General features: G+C 39.0%; 1 protein-coding gene across 4 annotated transcripts in view; it reads right to left on the minus strand.

Moving 5' to 3' along the window:
* The window catches only part of LOC120081680 (WPP domain-interacting tail-anchored protein 1-like), a 31,571-nt gene extending 14,407 nt beyond the window's left edge, over positions 1-17,164 (minus strand). The window contains exons 1-5 of one of the 4 annotated variants that reach the window (XM_039036784.1): positions 16,900-17,163; positions 15,670-16,231; positions 14,518-15,509; positions 12,092-12,292; positions 8,278-8,374 (exon numbers count right to left, since the gene is read on the minus strand). In XM_039036784.1, coding sequence (XP_038892712.1) covers positions 8,278-8,374; positions 12,092-12,292; positions 14,518-15,509; positions 15,670-16,201 — 1,822 coding nt within the window. In that variant the 5' untranslated portion in view covers positions 16,202-16,231; positions 16,900-17,163. Of the gene's footprint in view, positions 1-8,277; positions 8,375-12,091; positions 12,293-14,517; positions 15,510-15,669; positions 16,232-16,752; positions 16,880-16,899 lie in introns of those variants that run through there. The other 3 variants (XM_039036776.1, XM_039036757.1, XM_039036768.1) reach the window with 3 other exon arrangements.
* Positions 17,165-18,067: the final 903 nt, after the last annotated feature.

Consider the following 18,067-nt stretch of genomic DNA (forward strand, 5'->3'; position numbering starts at 1 on the left):
GTCGGGTAAGATGGTGGCTTGTGGATGAGGAAGATTGGTTTGTATATTTGGGGTGTATAGTTGGTTTGGGCTATCAGGTGGGTCTTGTTGGGCCAAGAGATCAGTGGGTTATAAGGTCGATGGATAAGAGGGTCGGGTGGAGGATCGTGGAGAGGAAGGGATAATTAGGTCAGATTCTAGAGGGATAAGCCAATAAGGTTGCATATTGTCAATTCTACGGAAGCAGGAGGTGCAGAAATGCAATCTAACACTATCACAAGGGCACAGCCAATCAATGGCCAGGTAGGCCCATAGGTCGCATCTCCAGGGAAAGGGTCGAGGATGCTTCTCTATTTTGTTTCATTCTATTCAGCAACTATGGCTGCCAGCGGTATATTGCCATGAACATCGTACATAAAACTAATGTGATTTTCTGCCCCAAATAATGGATCAATTTGGATGTAAATTGACAAAGGAAGATGGGAACCATACCTCCACGGGAATAAAGCCAAAGTGTTTGTTCTTTATCTTAATAGATGCTTCCATAAGATCCATTCTTGATAGTGTCTTCTTCGCAGTCTCCAAGTATCCACCACACAGGTGTCAAATGGTTCTTAGGGTATCTCATCTCATTTGTTAAGAGGGAGATTTCGGATTTTTAACCAGCCCCTGTACGATGGAACAACTTGATTCTGATAGGCAGAGTCTTGGTTCCAATGGCTGAACTTCAAGAAAAAGGTACCCACCTTGTACCAATCTTTGAAGTTATAGAGGGTATTTGCTTGTTCTTCATTCTCACAATGTAAGATTGCTCTATCAGCAAGAAAATGGTTGACAGCACAAAAGTAGCTAATGTGTTGTTGTAAAGCTCATGTTATTTTATACTAATCAATCATGGAAAATTTTCTTACAGACAATGACAATGGAATCAAATTTGGTCTTTGTGTGTAGCAGTGACCCTCTCTAAAAGGGTTGATAGCACAAAAGTAGCTAATGTGTTGTTGTAAAGCTCATGTTATTCTATACTAATCAATCATGGAAAATTTCTTACAGACAATGACAATGGAATCAAATTTGGTGTGTAGTAGTGACCCTTTCTAAAAGGGGGGCAACTTGTCCTTTACCCAAAACTTCTTTGTAAGATGGGGCCTCTTTATGATGGAGGGCAGTGGGTGGGTATGCTCTCAAAGGAGAGTGTTGTTTGTATGGGTTAGGTGGACAACTGTTGAGAAGAGTTAAGAAGCTACACCAACACTTTTTGTCTTCCCCCACTGGGACCAGTAGCTTACTAATACCTTCATTATTATCGAGCTTTGCTATTTCTACAAGGATGCATTTACGGTTGGTTGTTTTCTCCACCCAAATGATTTGGTCTTCATGGCGAGTTTCTCTAAAGAAACATTGATTCAATGGTGCGTGCTGTAAAGCTTTGACGTAATTGGTCAACCAAAGAATAATGGGGCATTTTAGGGTGATTCTTAGTTGTTTCAGTGATTCTTGTCCAATCAATACCATGTCTATGATCAATGGAGGATGATTTCTTTTCAAGCTGGAACGATAAATGATTTGTTGACAGCATGTTGTTGGAGACGAAGAGATCATGGCCAGGAAGGTGGTCTAGGGAAGCCGGTTGATGAAAGTCGAAGTTGAATCATAGGAAACATGTTTGTCTAATTCCAAAAAAAGAAAAAGCTATCGAAGTCCTAAGTGCTCCTATCTTAAAATCAAGACTAAAAAAGGCAGATTTACAAGACCACAAACCAGAGCCCTTGTGAGACCACAAAATACTCAAAAAAGGCTACCACCATCCCAACAATCAGCAATCAAGGCCATTTTTCTGCAAGGGACAACATAAATACTTGGGACGCAGGTCTACAAAGGGGGATGCTCAATCCAAATGTCTTCCCATAAGCAAATACTTTTACACAGCCAGCTTTAAATCTCGTAAAACACTCGGGGGGGAATTCTTTGCAATATCAATGCACAGTCTGTTTCCTTCTTGAAGTCACCAGTCATCCAACCCTGAAAGACTCCATAAATGCTAGCAATGACCTTTTTCCATAGGAAGCCATTCTCCCGGGTAAAACTTCCCAATCCATTTTGTTGATAGAGAGGCATCCTAATGCGTGAGAGATCCCACGCCCAGATCACCCAAGGACATTGACAAAGCTGTCCACTTCCATTCAACCAAGTTGCTACCCGTCTAGTACCACCATTCCATACAAAATCTCTAATAATCTTCCTCATAGACTTAATAACATTCTTGGGGACCTTTAGAAGAGAAAAATAATAAATGGGCAAACTGTTGAGAATGAATTGAGCAACGATAACTCTTCCAGCTTATCAATCAGAGCTCCCAAAATGAGCTTTTACAATGATTTCCATCCAATGGGAAACCAAGGTGGTTTATAGGGAGAGACAATGAAAGATGTCAACCCAGATGTCAACGAACCCTCCTTGCTCACATTAATTCCAATCAGCGAAGTTTTCAGAAGATTTAAAGAAAGCCCCAATCCCGCTAAAATTAGATTCAGGGTATCCAACTAATTTCTAAGCATCAACAACACATCACAGCAGAAAATGGTAGTGTCATCAACTTACAAAAGCAGGAAGACTTCAACCTTGTTCCTCCCAGCAATAAAGCCCTTTAGAATTCTTATCTCAAGACCAAGCTGGACCGAACTACTAAGCACAAGTTCTATAATGGTAAAGAGGAAAGGAGATAAGGTAGATCTTTGCTGTGCTGCAAGCCTCCTATTGCAATAATCTTCCCTCTCGATCGATCATTAATTGTGAAAGAAAAGTTTGTGGTCTTCTTCAAAAACCCTCTAATCCAAATCCTCCACATTCTCCCAATGCCTTCTAGCTCGAAGACAGCATCAAGAAAGCCCCAATCAACCTTGTCATATGCCTTCTTAAGGTCTAACTTTAAAAGGAACCCTTTATTGTTATTCACCTTCTAATTCCCCAATGATTCCGAAGCAACAAGGATTGCATCCATAATTTGTCACCCTAACAAAGGTCGCTAACCACCTTTAATCTTTCTACAAGACCCTTCACTATCACTTTGTACAGAGAATAGATCAAGCTAATTGCACGAAAATCAAAAATCTTATTTACTTTTTTCTTCTTTGAAAATAGGCTCACAAGTCCCATTGATGTGTTTGTTGACAATGTCATTTTCAAAAAAACTCCTAGAACACCTCTAATAAATCTTCTTCTTTTTTTTTTTTTTTTTTTTTTTGCTCAGACTTTTTATAAACCTCCCTTAAGATCTAGGCCCGGGGATTCAGGTTGCCTATACTTTGAATTCCTTTGAACCACCTATGAAAGAAGATATTGTTCTCGTCCCCTTCCTTTAGTGACCTTTTTTTGGGATAAGAGACAATTCCATTGGTAAATGAAATATCCGAAGGTATCCAAAAGTATAACGGAACCAATCATATGGTATACAAAAGGTGTTTTCATTTTTTTAATAAGGAACGTCTACTATGGCATTTAAAAGCCGATACATCTATACACCCAAAAAAAAAGCGTCGGCGGAGTCTAAAATGTCTTTTGTAGTCATGTACTTCTCTTGGAAGATACAAGCATTTCTTTCGCCCCATATCTTCCACAAAACCACGGAGATAATGTACTTCCATAATTTCTCTTTAGAAGTTTTGAAAGGACAATCGAAGAAAAAGTGCAAGATGGATTCATTGTTGGATTGACAAAGGCTGCACTAGGAAGGAGAAATTTGAAGACAGTCCATAGTACTAAGGCATGAATTAACAATTTTCCACAATAGGAAATTAACACGGTTTGGACCAGGGCACCTCCAAACCTTCTTGTACAATTCTTTATCCATAGATAATCCATGCAGTATAAGAATTTGGTGGAGAAATCAATTTTGTCGAGCTTCCATGACCATGAATCACTACTTCCCGAAAGATCAATGTTGGGGGTGCAATGAGTGGAATCAGCCCACTCTATAATCTCATCCTCTGTAAAAAAAGATTATGAAATTAATGTTCCATGAGTAAAGTTCAGAATCCCATACCTCAGTCACATATGCCTCTTTATATCTCTTACAAGATGATAAAGTTGGGATATTCCTGCTAAGGGTGCCATCACCAGTCATGCCAAAAGCCAGTAGCCTCACTGTTGCCAATGATGCAATGAATATTACCATAGATGAGATCATTCTATTTAATAATGTGATTTCAAGGGCTTCTCAAGGAGGATTGGCACAAATCACAAGCCATTAAGTCATAATGGCAGGATAATTTAGCTTTAATCAAAATCCTCCAGAGAGCATCTTTTTGAGAATAGAAACGCCAAATCCAATTTGCAAGAAGGGCCCTGTTTTGCTGTTTAATATCAATGATTTCCAAGCCACCAGCTTCTTCCAAAGGTTTCTTAAGATTATCCCATTTCATCAGGAGAGAGAATTTGTTGCCCCTGTAACCAGCTCACAAAAACCTTCTAAAAAATTTTTCAATGCCTTCAACCACTTTAGTTGACACTTTAAAGAGAGATAGAAAATAGATAGGCTGACTGGTTAGAGTGGCTTTCAAAAGCGTTAGCCTACCGCCTATAGAGAGGTGATTGTGCTGCCAAGAGTGTAATCTTTGGTCAATCTTGTCCATAACAGATTGCCAAAATGTCAATGAGGAAGGCTTGCCATATAGAGGAAGTCCCAAGTAAGTAGTCGGCCGACTTCCCACCTTACAATCAAATCATAGCAATATTCTCCACCCAAGTATCATCCCATTGACACCCAAAATTCTGGTTTTTATCTATTAATGTTTAGACCAGACACAGCTTCGAAAAGGCTAATCAAGTTGATAAAGTTTTCGTTTTTCTCCTCCTTGTTGGTGGAGAAAAGGAGGGTATCGTCAGCAAAAAGAAGATGATTAACGTTGATGGATAAATGAGGCACTTTGTATCTGCAAATGAAACCCTTGTCTGTCGTGCCAAAGAGAGAATTCTACTAAAACAATCCATGATGATTGATGAAAAACAGAGTAGAGAAAGAAAATAGCACATGCAAGATTTACATGGAAAACCCTAATCAGGGAGAAAAAACCACGGGAAGAAGGAATTTTATTATATGACTGATACACAGAATACACAGAGACTGCCAGTTTAAATAGAAAGAAGGGAAACCCTAGGGTACAAGTATAAAGACAAAAATGCACCTAGAGTAAAAAACCCTAATTTCAACACTCCCCCTTAAATTGGGGCGTAGATGTCAATAAGACCCAACTTGCTCACACATGCGTCAAACAACTGTCTGGACAGTCCCTTTGTTAGGACATCTGCAATATGTTGGTTGGAAGGAATATAAAGAACACAAATGTTGTCACTATCAAGACTTTCCTTGATGAAATGGATCAATCTCCACCTGCTTTGTTCTATCATGTTGAACTAGGTTATTTGCTATGTTTATTGCAGCTTTGTTATCACAATAGAGTTTCATTGGACCGGTATGATCTTAATCAAGGTCTCTTAAAACTTTTTCAAGCCAAATTTCTTTACAGATTCCTAGACTCATGGCCCTGTACTCAGCCTCAACACTACTTCTGGCAACAACACCTTGCTTTTTGCTTCTCCATGTATCAAGGTTACCCCACACAAAGGTACAATACCCTGATGTCGACTTTCTGTCTACTACAGATCCTGCCCAATCTGCATCGGTGTAAGCTTCGATGCATCGCCTCTTAGTTTTCCTAAACATCAAGCCTTTCCCTGGAGAAGTTTTCAGATATCTCAAAATGCGCTCCACTGCCATCATATGTTCTTCGTATGGAGACTACATAAACTGACTTACCATACTCACTGCATATGAGATGTCGGGCCTAGTATGAGAGAGAGATATTAATTTCCCAACAAGTCGCTGATATCTCTCTTTGCTAACTGGAACACCTTCACTCATATCACTTAACCTTGCATTCGCTTCTATAGGAGTGTCAACTGGTTTGCAACCTGTCATACCTGTTTCCTTAAGCAAGTCCAGAGTATATTTCCGTTGGGAAACTGAAATTCCTTCTTTCGATCGAGCTACTTCCATTCCAAGGAAGTACCTTAGTTTTCCAAGGTCCTTGATTTCGAATTCTCCAGCCATCTTTGCCTTCAATTGGTCAATCTCTGAGGTATCATCACCTGAAATGACGATGTCATCAACATAAACAATCAAAACTGCAATCTTCACGGATATTGACTTTTTAGTGAAGAGAGTATAATCAGAGTGACCCTGTCTATACCCTAGTGACTTTACAAATGTAGTAAACCTGCCAAACCAGGCCCTTGGAGACTGTTTTAACCCATATAAGGACTTCCTTAACCTGCAAACTTGGTGATTAAACTGTTTCTCGAATCCTGGGAAGGACTCATGTAGACTTCTTCCTCCAACTCTCCGTTGAGAAAGGCATTCTTCACATCAAGCTGGTGAAGGGGCCAATCCTTATTAACTGCAACAGACAGCAGGACTCGAACTGTATTTAGCTTTGCGACGGGCAACAAAGTCTCAGAATAATCAACCTCGAAAGTCTGAGTAAAGCCCCTGGCAACTAATCTGGCCTTGTATCTATCAACTGTTCCATCGGGCCTATACTTATTGTGAACACCCATTTACATTTGATTGTTTATGACCACTTGGAAGAGTGACTTGGTCCACGTATGATTTTTCTCGAGAGCCCCCATTTCCTCCATGACAGCGGCTTTCCATTCAGGGCTTTCCAATGTTGTGTGTATACTATTGGTATCACCACTGTGTCTAGATTTGTAATGAGGGCCTTGAACTCAGGAGACAGGTTGCTATAGGACAAGTAACTTTGCAGCGGATATTTTGTACAAGATCTGGTACCTTTCCTTAGGACAATCAGAAGGTCAAGGGATGCATCTCTGTTTTTACTTCCTTCTGACTTCATACTGCACTCACCCTCCTGTTCTGCCATTTTCCCACTCTCAATGGTGTTTTCAGTAGGAGATGTTTCTCTTCCAGGTTCAACAACGTTCTCAAGTGTCTCACAATCATCTGTCTCGACACATTCCTCGACCTCAATTACATCTTTGCTATCATTATCTTTCCTGCTTTTGCTCTCAACATTTTCAACACAAGCATCAGTTTTATCACATTTATTATCATGATCAGGGATAGGACTATTAGTACCTAGAACTGATCTCCGTTCTGACTCATGGACTGGAGCCGAAGAAATATCAGGCCACGCTATTTCCTTCCTGAGATTCCTCCTGTAGTATGTGATCCAAGGGACTTGTTTGGTCGGAAGAATAGGTTCATTGGTACTGATATCAAGGATGGGTTCAGGCAAGGCAGATAGACTCGAACCCCAATTGGTTTCTTCACTAGTATTCTCCCCCTAAAGAAAACTATTGGGGAAGAATGGATGATCTTCAAAGAATGTCACATCCATAGAGACAAAATATTTTCTGGAAAAGTGATGATAACACTTGTACCCACGCTGATGTAGTGGGTACCCCACAAAGACACATTTCTGAGCCCGAGGGGTAAACTTGATATGGTTAGGGCCATGAGTATGGACAAACACCACACAGCCAAAGACACGAAGGGGTACATCAGAAAGAAGTCGGGTATTTGGGTAGGACTCTTTGAAGAAATCTAAGGGGGTTTGGAACTTTAAAACCCGGGATGGCATGCGATTTATTAGATGAGCTGCTGTCAAGATAGCATCACCCCATAAATAAGAAGGAAGAGAAGTTGAAACATAAGAGATCGAGCAACTTCGACTAGGTGACGGTTTTTCCGTTCGGCCACTCCATTTTGTTGAGGGGTGTACGCACAGGAACTCTGATGGACTATTCCTTTTGAGATTAGGAATTTTCTTAAGGAATTATTAAGATATTCCCGACCATTATCACTCTAGAGAATAGCGATTTTGGCATTGAACTGGGTTTCTATAGAATTGTAGAATTGTTGGAAGATCGATGTAACTTCGGATTTGTCTATCAGAAGAAAAACCCAGGTTAGCCTAGTATGATCGTTAATGAAGGTTACAAACCACCGCTTCCCAGTTATGGTAGTAACAGGTGATGAACCCTAGACATCGCTATGGAACAGAGTGAATGGTTTAGAGGGCTTATAAGGCTGAGACGTGAAAGAAACACGAGGTTGTTTGGCTTGGACACACACACCGCATTTTAACTTAGAAATATTAACATTATGAAAAAGATGAGGAAACAAATAATTCATATACTGAAAAATAGGATGGCCCAGGTGATAGTGCCATAACATATAGTCAGCTTCAGAAATAGAAAAATGAGATGAAAACATACTAGCCCTATCACATATCCTAAAGGAGGCTTCTTCGGTGAGGAAATAGAGTCCCCTGTCATGTCGGGCAGTGCCAATCGTCATCCCCGAGTTCAGATCCTGAAAAACAATAGCATCAAGTGAGAAGATAACACAGCATTTCAAATCCCTCGTAATTTTATTAATAGATAAAAGATTGTAAGAAACTTTTGGCACATGCAACACATCTTGGAGGATTAAGCCCGCAAAGGGCAACACCCGTCCTTTTCCAGGAATGAGAGCAAAGGACCCATCGGCAATCCTGATCCTTTCATTGCCAGCACCAGGTTGATAAGATAGAAATTGATCGGAGGAACCAGTTAAGTGGTCTGTGGCTCCTGAGTCTAATATCCATGGTTTATTACCAGTTATACTCACAAGGCCAAAGGAGTGAAAAGTACCTGATTGGACAATTGCACTTACTCCAACTGTAGTAGAAGTGTGCTGAGTGGTTTCCTGATTCTGAGGCTATGTATCTCCAGTTACTGATTCACCTACAAGTGTCCGGCTTGACTGTCGTTTCTTACCATTTGGCAGTCGGCTGTGAAGCTTCCAGCACTGATCTTTCGTGTGCCAGGGTTCCTTGCAATGTTCACACACTGGGGCGGCTTACTATTCTGTTTATCATGGACAGGGCCTGATGTTTTGAAAGCAGTAGAATCTGTTGGTGTCATAAGTGTACTGTTCATGGCCCTCGACCTATCTTCCTCCAGGCGAACTTCAGAACAGACTTCCATTAGGGATGGTATAGGCCTGGTCCCCAATATACGACTTCACACAACATCAAATTTAAAGTTGAGTCCAGCAAGAAAGTCATACACGCGGTCAATTTCCTCAGACTGATAATGTAAAACTCCTCCACAAGGACAGTTCCAAATCATTTCGCGGCACAAATCCATCTCTTGCCACAAGAGAGACAGTTTATTAAAGTAAGTTGTAACGTCCATTGTCCCCTGTTTACATTCATGGACCTGCTTACGTAGGGTATATAAACGAGAGGCATTCTTCTCCTGGAGTAGAGTTTTTGGGCTGCCTCCCAAATATCACGAGCTGTGGCTGCATATAATAAGGATTTTCCAACCTGAGGTTCCATACTTTCAATCAGAATCGATCTCAACAAAGAATCCTCTCCTTTCCAAATTCGCTCTTGGGGATCACCTATCCTTAGTTTTGGTATTTCACCTGTCAGATACCCAAATTTGTGACGACTCTCAAGGGCCATTTTAATGGATTGGGACCAAGAGAAATTATTATCGCCATTCAACTTTTCTCCTATAATAAAGCTAGAAGAGTTGCCTATAGCTCCATAACATAAATTTGAGGAGTAAGTGAGGAACGAAGTTACCGAATTTTCAGGATATTGGTTAAGATCTGGTTGGACATTGGATGTCGATCTAGGGCTTCCCCAATAGAAGCTATCTACTACTGGAACATCTCGTTCTGTTGTTTAATCTGCAGCTGCAACTGAGTAAATTGATCTTGGATTATACTCCCTTGGTCCTAGTGGTATGATAAGAATCTCCCCCTCCAAACTCACCCATGACCGGCGAAAACTGCCCCAACCTGTTGCTCACATTCGGCTGAAAAATAGGATCCCGACAGCCACTGACCTGATTTATTTTCGGCTGAATCGGCTGGTAAAACCCACTGTAGCTTGCTCCTTCGATTGTGGCTTCCCTGTTCGGCGGTGGCTGAGAGAAACCCAAAAATTTCCCATCGGTTTTAGGGTTCAACTGAGGGGGGAAGATCGACCGCGACTGGCGCGATGGGCTGTGGCAGGGTTGCGACTGGGTAGCGTCGATCGCGACAGGCAGCTGGGTCTGATCGCCGAACTGCAGGCCGCGTCGGCTGGTCGTCCCTGCTTCGAACGAACCGGTTGGCAGGTCGATGGGCTACGGCGGCTGGTCTGCTGGCTGGTCGGCTCGGATCGGCTGGTCGGAATGGGTTGGGTGATCGTCACACTCAAGATGGGGAAGAACAGACTGAAAATATGTATCAATGGTTTTTTGGATAACACTAGTTATATCTGGGTTAGTGGTTTGGGATTCTCCTATTGGGTTTTCCTCAACGGTGGCCAGGTTTCGTCTCCATGCTCTGATGCCATGATGAAAAACGGAGTAGAGAAAGAAAATAGCCTAATCTGGGAGAAAAAACCACGGGAAGAAGGAATTTTATTATATGACTGATACACAGAATACACAGAGACTGCCAGTTTAAATAGAAAAAAGGGAAACCCTAGGGTACAAGTATAAAGACAGAAATGCCCCTAGAGTAAAAAACCCTAATTTCAACAATGATGATAAAAAGGGAAGGAGATAACGGGTCATCTTGTCTAAGGCCTCTTGTAGCTTTCAATTTCCCTCTAGCTTAACATACATTGCTCACTGATAATCGTTTCAAACAAAGAAGCTTTAAACGTAGTTCGCTCATCATTTTGTTGCAAAGAAATACCCCATTCAATTTGAGCAATTTGGTGGAGAATCTTTTGCTTTTTATCTCAAATATCCCAAAGACTTTTCTGTTCCACGATGATCCCACTAGCTTTAATCCTCCTAACCAAGCTCTTGACCCAACAGGAAAAGATAACACCCACTATTAGATTGCAAACTTCTCCTGACAGTTGGATTTGGCCTCTTGATCCTTCTTTGCACTATGAAATCTCTTATGGAAGATTTGGTGAGTATTGTTGGTCCTCATCTAGGTGACCTTTATATTCTGATATAGAAGGATGTTTATCCCAAGACAATCAAGATATTTCTTTGAAAGCTTAGTCTTGGGGCTAACAATACAGTTGATCAGTTACATCAATGAATACCTTATATCTCTTTAACTCCTTATTATGCGTGAATCTATAAATGAAATTACAGTGGAGGATGAGGTGTTCGATTTCATTGTTCGTTTGCCTATTGATTCTGGATAAGTATTTTGAAGGCTTTTGGTTGGTCTTTTTCTTTTCCCCAACACGACTTTTCGTGGTACTAAAAAGGTTCTTTGGCTTGCACCCAGTTGCGCTTTTTTCCAGACCCTTTGGAGTGCTAGGAATGGTCATCTTCTCAAGGAGCTTTCCTACTCTTTTGATCACTTTTATGGAAATTTTACTCTACTGTTCTTTTCTAGTGCAAGAATAAGCAACATTTTTCTCTTTATAGCTTTTCTTATCTAATCTCCAATTAGAGAGCCTTTTTGTAACTCTAGGTGTTTGGGGTTATAACTCCTCTATTTCATCTATCAATGAAATTATTTCTCTCTCTAGGAAAAGATAAATTGTTTTCACTAGGCAAAAAGACCGAGGAGGAACTACTGAAGGAGGACAGAATTCTCCTACTCGTCCTACTACTGACTAACTTTTTAACAATAATTCTACTGCTAGTGTAAGAGCTATGTTCTTGTCTTTAAGGCTCCCTTATGCTATTTTGAATGATCAGTTTGCCTTTGCTAAAGAAAGGCAGATTATTATTAATCATGAGTGCAAACCTGGAGGTAGTGAACGAATGAAGAATAAAAATAAGAAAGGTTCTCAGTCATCAAATTACATTTGGAAAAAGCCTAAAGCATGAGCATTGGCAACAAAAATGACAAAATGGAGTTCAATGATTTCTTTTTTCATGAAACTCTTATTGCGGGCCTTCCTGGCTGTAACTTTTCATATCCTAATGAAGTGTTCTATAAAATTATATATAAAAGCATTATTGCTTAGTGGGAAAAAGTTTGAAGTTTATTATGACAGACATAAATGAACAGATGGTCTCCATATCCAATAAGTCCAGAAAAATTAATAATAAATCATTTGAGTATTACCTTAGAGCCGGCAGCAGACAACTTTGTCTCATCTACCTCGATTTCACTTGGACAGCTAGTAGCCGTAGCAGTACTAAAATCTTGCTTGGATGCAATTTCTTTAGTTTCAACAGTGTTACTTTGATCATTAACGACAGAATCCTGATTTGCTTGCTGTAACTTTGCTGCCAATATTTTGTTTTCCATTGCCAATAAAGAAAGCTGAAAAAAAGATGTGGTATATTACAATACCAGTTTATACTAAGATGTAAAGTTAGCACATTGCTTATTTTAATGTTCCACCCACATACATTCTTTTTAACCTTAGTTATCTTATTTGAAGAAACAATTCTATTTGATAAAGTCAAAAGAACAGTCCACTTCTAAAAGCCATGGTTTAGGAAATCACAAAACAAAACAAAAACAAAAACTCTGCAATTTGTATCCACAGCATATAGAGCATCATTACAAAACAATGTAGAGAATGCCAGGAGAAATGAAATTTGGCCAAGCTTCTAGATTGTAAGTGAATAATTCCGTGATTTCTTTCTAGCCAGTCCCTCTTAAAAAAATATTGTTTCACTGCATCTGTATTTGCCCACAGCACTTGCTTTCTTCTTCAACCTGAGGTCTGTACTTTTTTTCTTGGTAAGAAACCATGCTTTCTATGAGAAGAATGAAAGCATGTACAAAGGCATACAAAAAGCAAGCCTCAACAAAACGATTCTATACCTAGCTACAGAAAAGGATTCTGTTAGGCCCCAAATACTAACTTAACTGTAGAAAAGGATTCTGGTAGGCCCCAAATACTGATTACGTACTCACAGAGGATCAAGAAGGGAATTCAACATGAAAGTTAGTAGATAACGATGGGACCACTGAATGTTTGTATGGGAGTGAGTGTGGTTTCAATATATAATAGTAAGAGAGAGTAGTAGTACGTTTTAAGCTTTTTGTCTGCAGAAAAATTCTCAGAGGAAAGGGAGAGTATCCAACCCTCTCGAATAGGCTGGAGGTTAGTATTGCATGAGACCATTTGATCGTTTATCGATATTACATATTGTAAGAAAATACCTTACAGATTCCAATCCAAAAGAACAGATCAATTCCACACCTTCTCATTGGATCTCTTAACCTCAACAAAAATTATATTGCTCCCCTTGATCCAAATACACAAAACAACAAACCTAGTTTACCTCTTTATTTATTTTTATTTTTTTTAACCAGAAAGAAACTTTTCATAGATGTAATGAAAAGAGACTAATACTCAAAGGATATAAACTCCACAAAGGGAGTGAATAAAAGGAATAAAAAGAAACATAAACATTAAACTCTATAGAGAAATTATAAAGGCTCCCCATAGTTGAAGCAAATATCTTGTAGTGAAAATCCCACAAATGGCTTTGATAAAAAAACACCAAGATGAAGCCTTGAAGCAAGCTAATTCAAAATGATCAATCCAAGGAAGTTTCTTGTCATGGAAGTTTCTTAGATTTCATTCCAGCCATAATTCCAATAATATAGCTTTTACTGCAATAGTTTAAACCAATTTCACTTTGGAATTTAAAAGGGAACCAATGAGTAACAAATAAATATTGTTCCTGAAAGTCAAGCTAATTTGAAAGGGATGAGAATCTCTACACACACTACACCTTTTTTTTTCCAAAATAATCAATATCCTCATACCATGCCACCCGCTCCCTAATAAGGTACCGAACTCAAACCAACTGCATTACCCTATTCCTCTTATTATTCTTTCTTACATATGTCTTAACCATAATAAGTTTTTTCACTTTCTTAACATAAGTATTCGTAATTGGACATCTAACAGGTTTACATTCAGCAGTCCCAATAAGGTATTACCCTCTATGATGCTGACTCTCATTGGGAGAGAGGTTTTCTCAATAAAAGAATAAAGGAACTTTTTACCTTTAATGAAAGTTTTTATAGGTCACATAACAGTTGTATTATATTACCCTCACTAACACATGTAATCAGCACCCATGAGAATTGAGAGCAATTGAGAAGGAAGCTCCAACACTTTTTGCTGCAGGGGCAATGAAACCAGGTTCTTTGATCTTAACTTAGTAGTCTTCGAGGGATTAAAATTTACTGCAATAGTACTAGACCAGCTAACAAAACTAAATATGGAAGGTCAAGCAGATTAAGAAAACTTTCTTTTATGTGATTTCATTTCCTTAAACTAGTTTTTCAAGAATTTTCCCATCTAGTTTGTATAGACCAAAAGTTGGCATTCACAGAAACTTCTCATCACCTGTTACTTCTTTTTTTTTTCTCAGAAGAAAAGCAATAAAAGGTGTAATGACATTCTTATCGATTATAAATTTTTGTATTACAAAACTACATACCCCACAATTTTTTTGAAAAAAGTAATAAAATCAAGTTCTAGACATAGTTTATTTGGTTTCTTCAGGATTAAAAAATACCTGCTTATGAAGACGATCTCTCTCAATAGCCAATTGCATAACCAAATTGGTTATAACTTTAGTGCGGACATCAATGTCATTTGCTGAAGCCTTCTTTCTATACTCTGCCTGTTGTAAGGATGTCTCCAAACAGCCAAGTTTTCCACGGACAAGCCTCAATTCCTCATTAAGTTCCGCATAAGATTCAGATAATAGGATGCAGTTCTCCTCTGCACGATCAGCTCTACCGTCTGCTTTCGCAACCTTCAACTTCAGATCCCTGATTAAATTTTCCATGTCGTTGATTGTAACATATAGCATGTTTTGCTTCTCCTGACTAGCTTCAGCAGAAGCCACAGCCTGCTGAAGTTGCATGTCTGATTCCCTTAACTGTCTTCTAAGGGCTTCATTTTTTTCCTCGGATTCCTTAAGCTGTTTCTCAAGAGAACTCACCTTCTCCTTCAAAGTCACAGTCTCAAACTTGGTAACAATCAGTTTTTCTTCAGTTTCCCTCAATTTGGATTTCAAGCCATCAATTTGCAAATGTAAAGTGGTCTTCAGCTCAGCATTGTTGTTCTTGAAATTAAGCAATTCACAATCTTTAGCTTTCAGTTGTTCCATGGAGCCTTCAAATTTTAATTTCAACTCAGCCTCTCTCTGCATTGAACCATTTACATGGAATTGTAAAAGTTGAAGTCGACCAAGTAATTCTTTTGAAATTCCTATGAGGACCTCTGATGCATTTTCTGCCTCAAAACACCTCCCACAAACATCTTCTAATTCTTCCTCCAAAGAATAAACATCTTGTTGTGAAGAATGCAGCCTCAGTTTCAGTTCATCATCCATTTGACTTGTTTCAGTCAGCTTCTTTTCAAGATCCATCTCTCTTGCCAAAGATTTCTCCAGCATCCTCAGAATGTGTATCTGATGTTCAGCTGTTCGCATGTCTATTACAGAATTCCTCTCCAACAATTGATTAGTATCTTGCAAGTCTGTGCCCCTATCACCATTTCCTGTCGATATCCATACGTTAAAAGGTACAATCATTATAATCATTACTTGCATAGATTTAGATAAGCACATAGAATGCCCTCAAAAGATAATTCTAGCAGATGTAGAAGGCATCATGATGGTCTAGTTGTGATAAAATCGTCGATCAGGTTTTTTACTTACCATTATAATAACAACGCAGGTTCTTCTGTAACTTTGCCGACTGCATTCTAATCTCAGAAATCAGTTCATGTGATTGTTTTAAGGATTCTTTAGAATCTTGCAACTTTTCTTGCAGATACATGCAAGTTTCTTTTGAGAATTTGCAGAAAGGTATCAATTCATGAGCATGAAAAATATCATTTTGAATTCTAGCCAAGAAACCATCCACCCCGTCCACCTCTGAATCTAAAAATCCAGCTAGGAGATCAATTTCCGATGCTTTTTCAACAGAATCATCAAACATATGATCATTCTCTAAAACAAAAGCTTCAAACTCGCTCTCCCGTGTAGCAATACGCATCATGAGAACATTTAAGTTAACTAACTTTTCTGATGCACGTGCTAAATCCAATTCCAACCTGGTTATTACTTCACTGCCATTTGCTAAATCTCCACTAGCCCGTGAAATACTGTCATTTTCATCTGCCCCCAGACCACTAGTGTTATCACAAATAACTGATGTGCTTGCTTCCGATACAGCATCAGTATCCATTGGGTCCTATTGTCCTGTTGACTTTACAACCTGGATAGCCAGCAGTATTAGAAAGAAAATCCAAGTAGCAAGAAAAATGTCTCTACTGATTCAAAGGAAAAAATACTGCTACCCTCTATGATGTTGAATGAAATGTTAGAAATAAAACAAACTCTGAGATTCCAACTACAAAGCAGTGCAGGTGCAGCAACGCACAATGGGGGACTGGAGTTAATAAACAGATCAAAGTAGTCAGAGGTAAGCCATCATTCACTCCCCCATTTGGGTGCAGCAACATTCCATAAGTACCTCCCTAATACTAAACAAGAAAGTTGAGGTGATCGTTGAAGTTAACCTAAAAAGTATTCTCAGACTCCATTCCCAGAAATTTCAAAATAGCCAAGTTTATTTCCCTCACAAAATTATACTGAGAGAAACTAACCATATCCTTACTAATAAAGAAAGCCTAGGATGAATCTGGAGTAGTAATATACTGAAAATTACGACTCAATAGATTACTCTTCTCTCGTATACCAACATGGTACAGAACAGTAATCCAAAAGACACCATACCTCACATTTGTCTGGTTGATTCAAACCAGTACCAACACCCAAACCTCGTGTACGAGGTCCAAGAAAATCATCCTCGAATCCTCGCATCCGAGGACCTCAATTTTTTTGCACACACTTAAGTTTCTTTAACGAAAGAAACTACCATACCTCTCGTGGCCCACAATCGTCACCGTGGTGTTCGTCAGAAGCTTGGGGGGATTCGCTGGTGTTCGTCGAAAGCTTTGTGATCTAACGGTAGTTGCACGTCCGTTCGAGGTCGCCGCCGTCAAGTCTGATCACGATCGCCGCTGGGTCGCCTTCAGCAGTCACGTCCGTTCGTCCGCCGCTCGTGGGTTCGCGGTCTCGTCAGAAGCTTTCATTTTTCGCGGCATGTGGGCCATCATTTTTTTTTATACAGCTCATTTTTGCTAACCGGGGTGGGTAACTGCTTAATGTTAAACTCTCATCCATTATGAATATTATAATAATAAATAGATGTCTATTGTTTAGTGTCTCAAAAGTTATTGGTCACACTTCATATCCATGTGTCTTGTAATTATTGATGTTTGGTGTCCAGTCTACATCCTACTTGTCACTTTACCTATTGGCATTTGGTGGATCTTAAAATCACACATACATTGGTGAGAATTTTACTGATTTTCGTATTATCTAATTTTATAATTTTAGTTATTTTATGTTATGCTCCTCAAATTCACAACACGTTATCAGCACGAACTCTTGTCATTTTTTCCACTAAAGGTAGGTCCTAAAGGTATGTCGGTTTTTCTCTATTCGTTATAATTAATGAATTCAATGTTATTTTGCATATTCAAATCTATTAAATTTCTAACATAAGTATAATATTTTATGATTGTGTTATCATGATAAATCTCACAAAATTAGAATTTTCCGCTCTTGATATTAACGGCAATAATTATTTGTCATAGATACTTGATGCCGACATCCACCTAGATGCTATGAATCTTGAGAAGATTATTAAAGAAGAAAATATGACATCCAGTTAGGACTAAGCAAAAGCTATGATTTTCCTTCGTTATCATCTCCACAAAGGATTGAAAATTGAGTATCTTACAATAAAAGATCCCCGTATCTTATAGAAAAATTTAAAGGAGAGATATGATCATAAAAAAACAGTTATTCTTCCTAAAGCTCGTTATGAGTGAATACACTTTAGGCTACAAGATTTCAAATCAGTAAGTGATTACAACTTTGAATTGTTTAAAATCAATTCGAAATTGATATTATGCAAAGAGAAAATTATTGATGTTGATATGTTAGAGAAGATTTTTTTTTTTTTTACATTTCATCTCTTGAA

Source organism: Benincasa hispida, chromosome 1, assembly GCF_009727055.1.
Source record: "Benincasa hispida cultivar B227 chromosome 1, ASM972705v1, whole genome shotgun sequence".
In the NCBI taxonomy this organism is placed as follows: domain Eukaryota; kingdom Viridiplantae; phylum Streptophyta; class Magnoliopsida; order Cucurbitales; family Cucurbitaceae; genus Benincasa; species Benincasa hispida.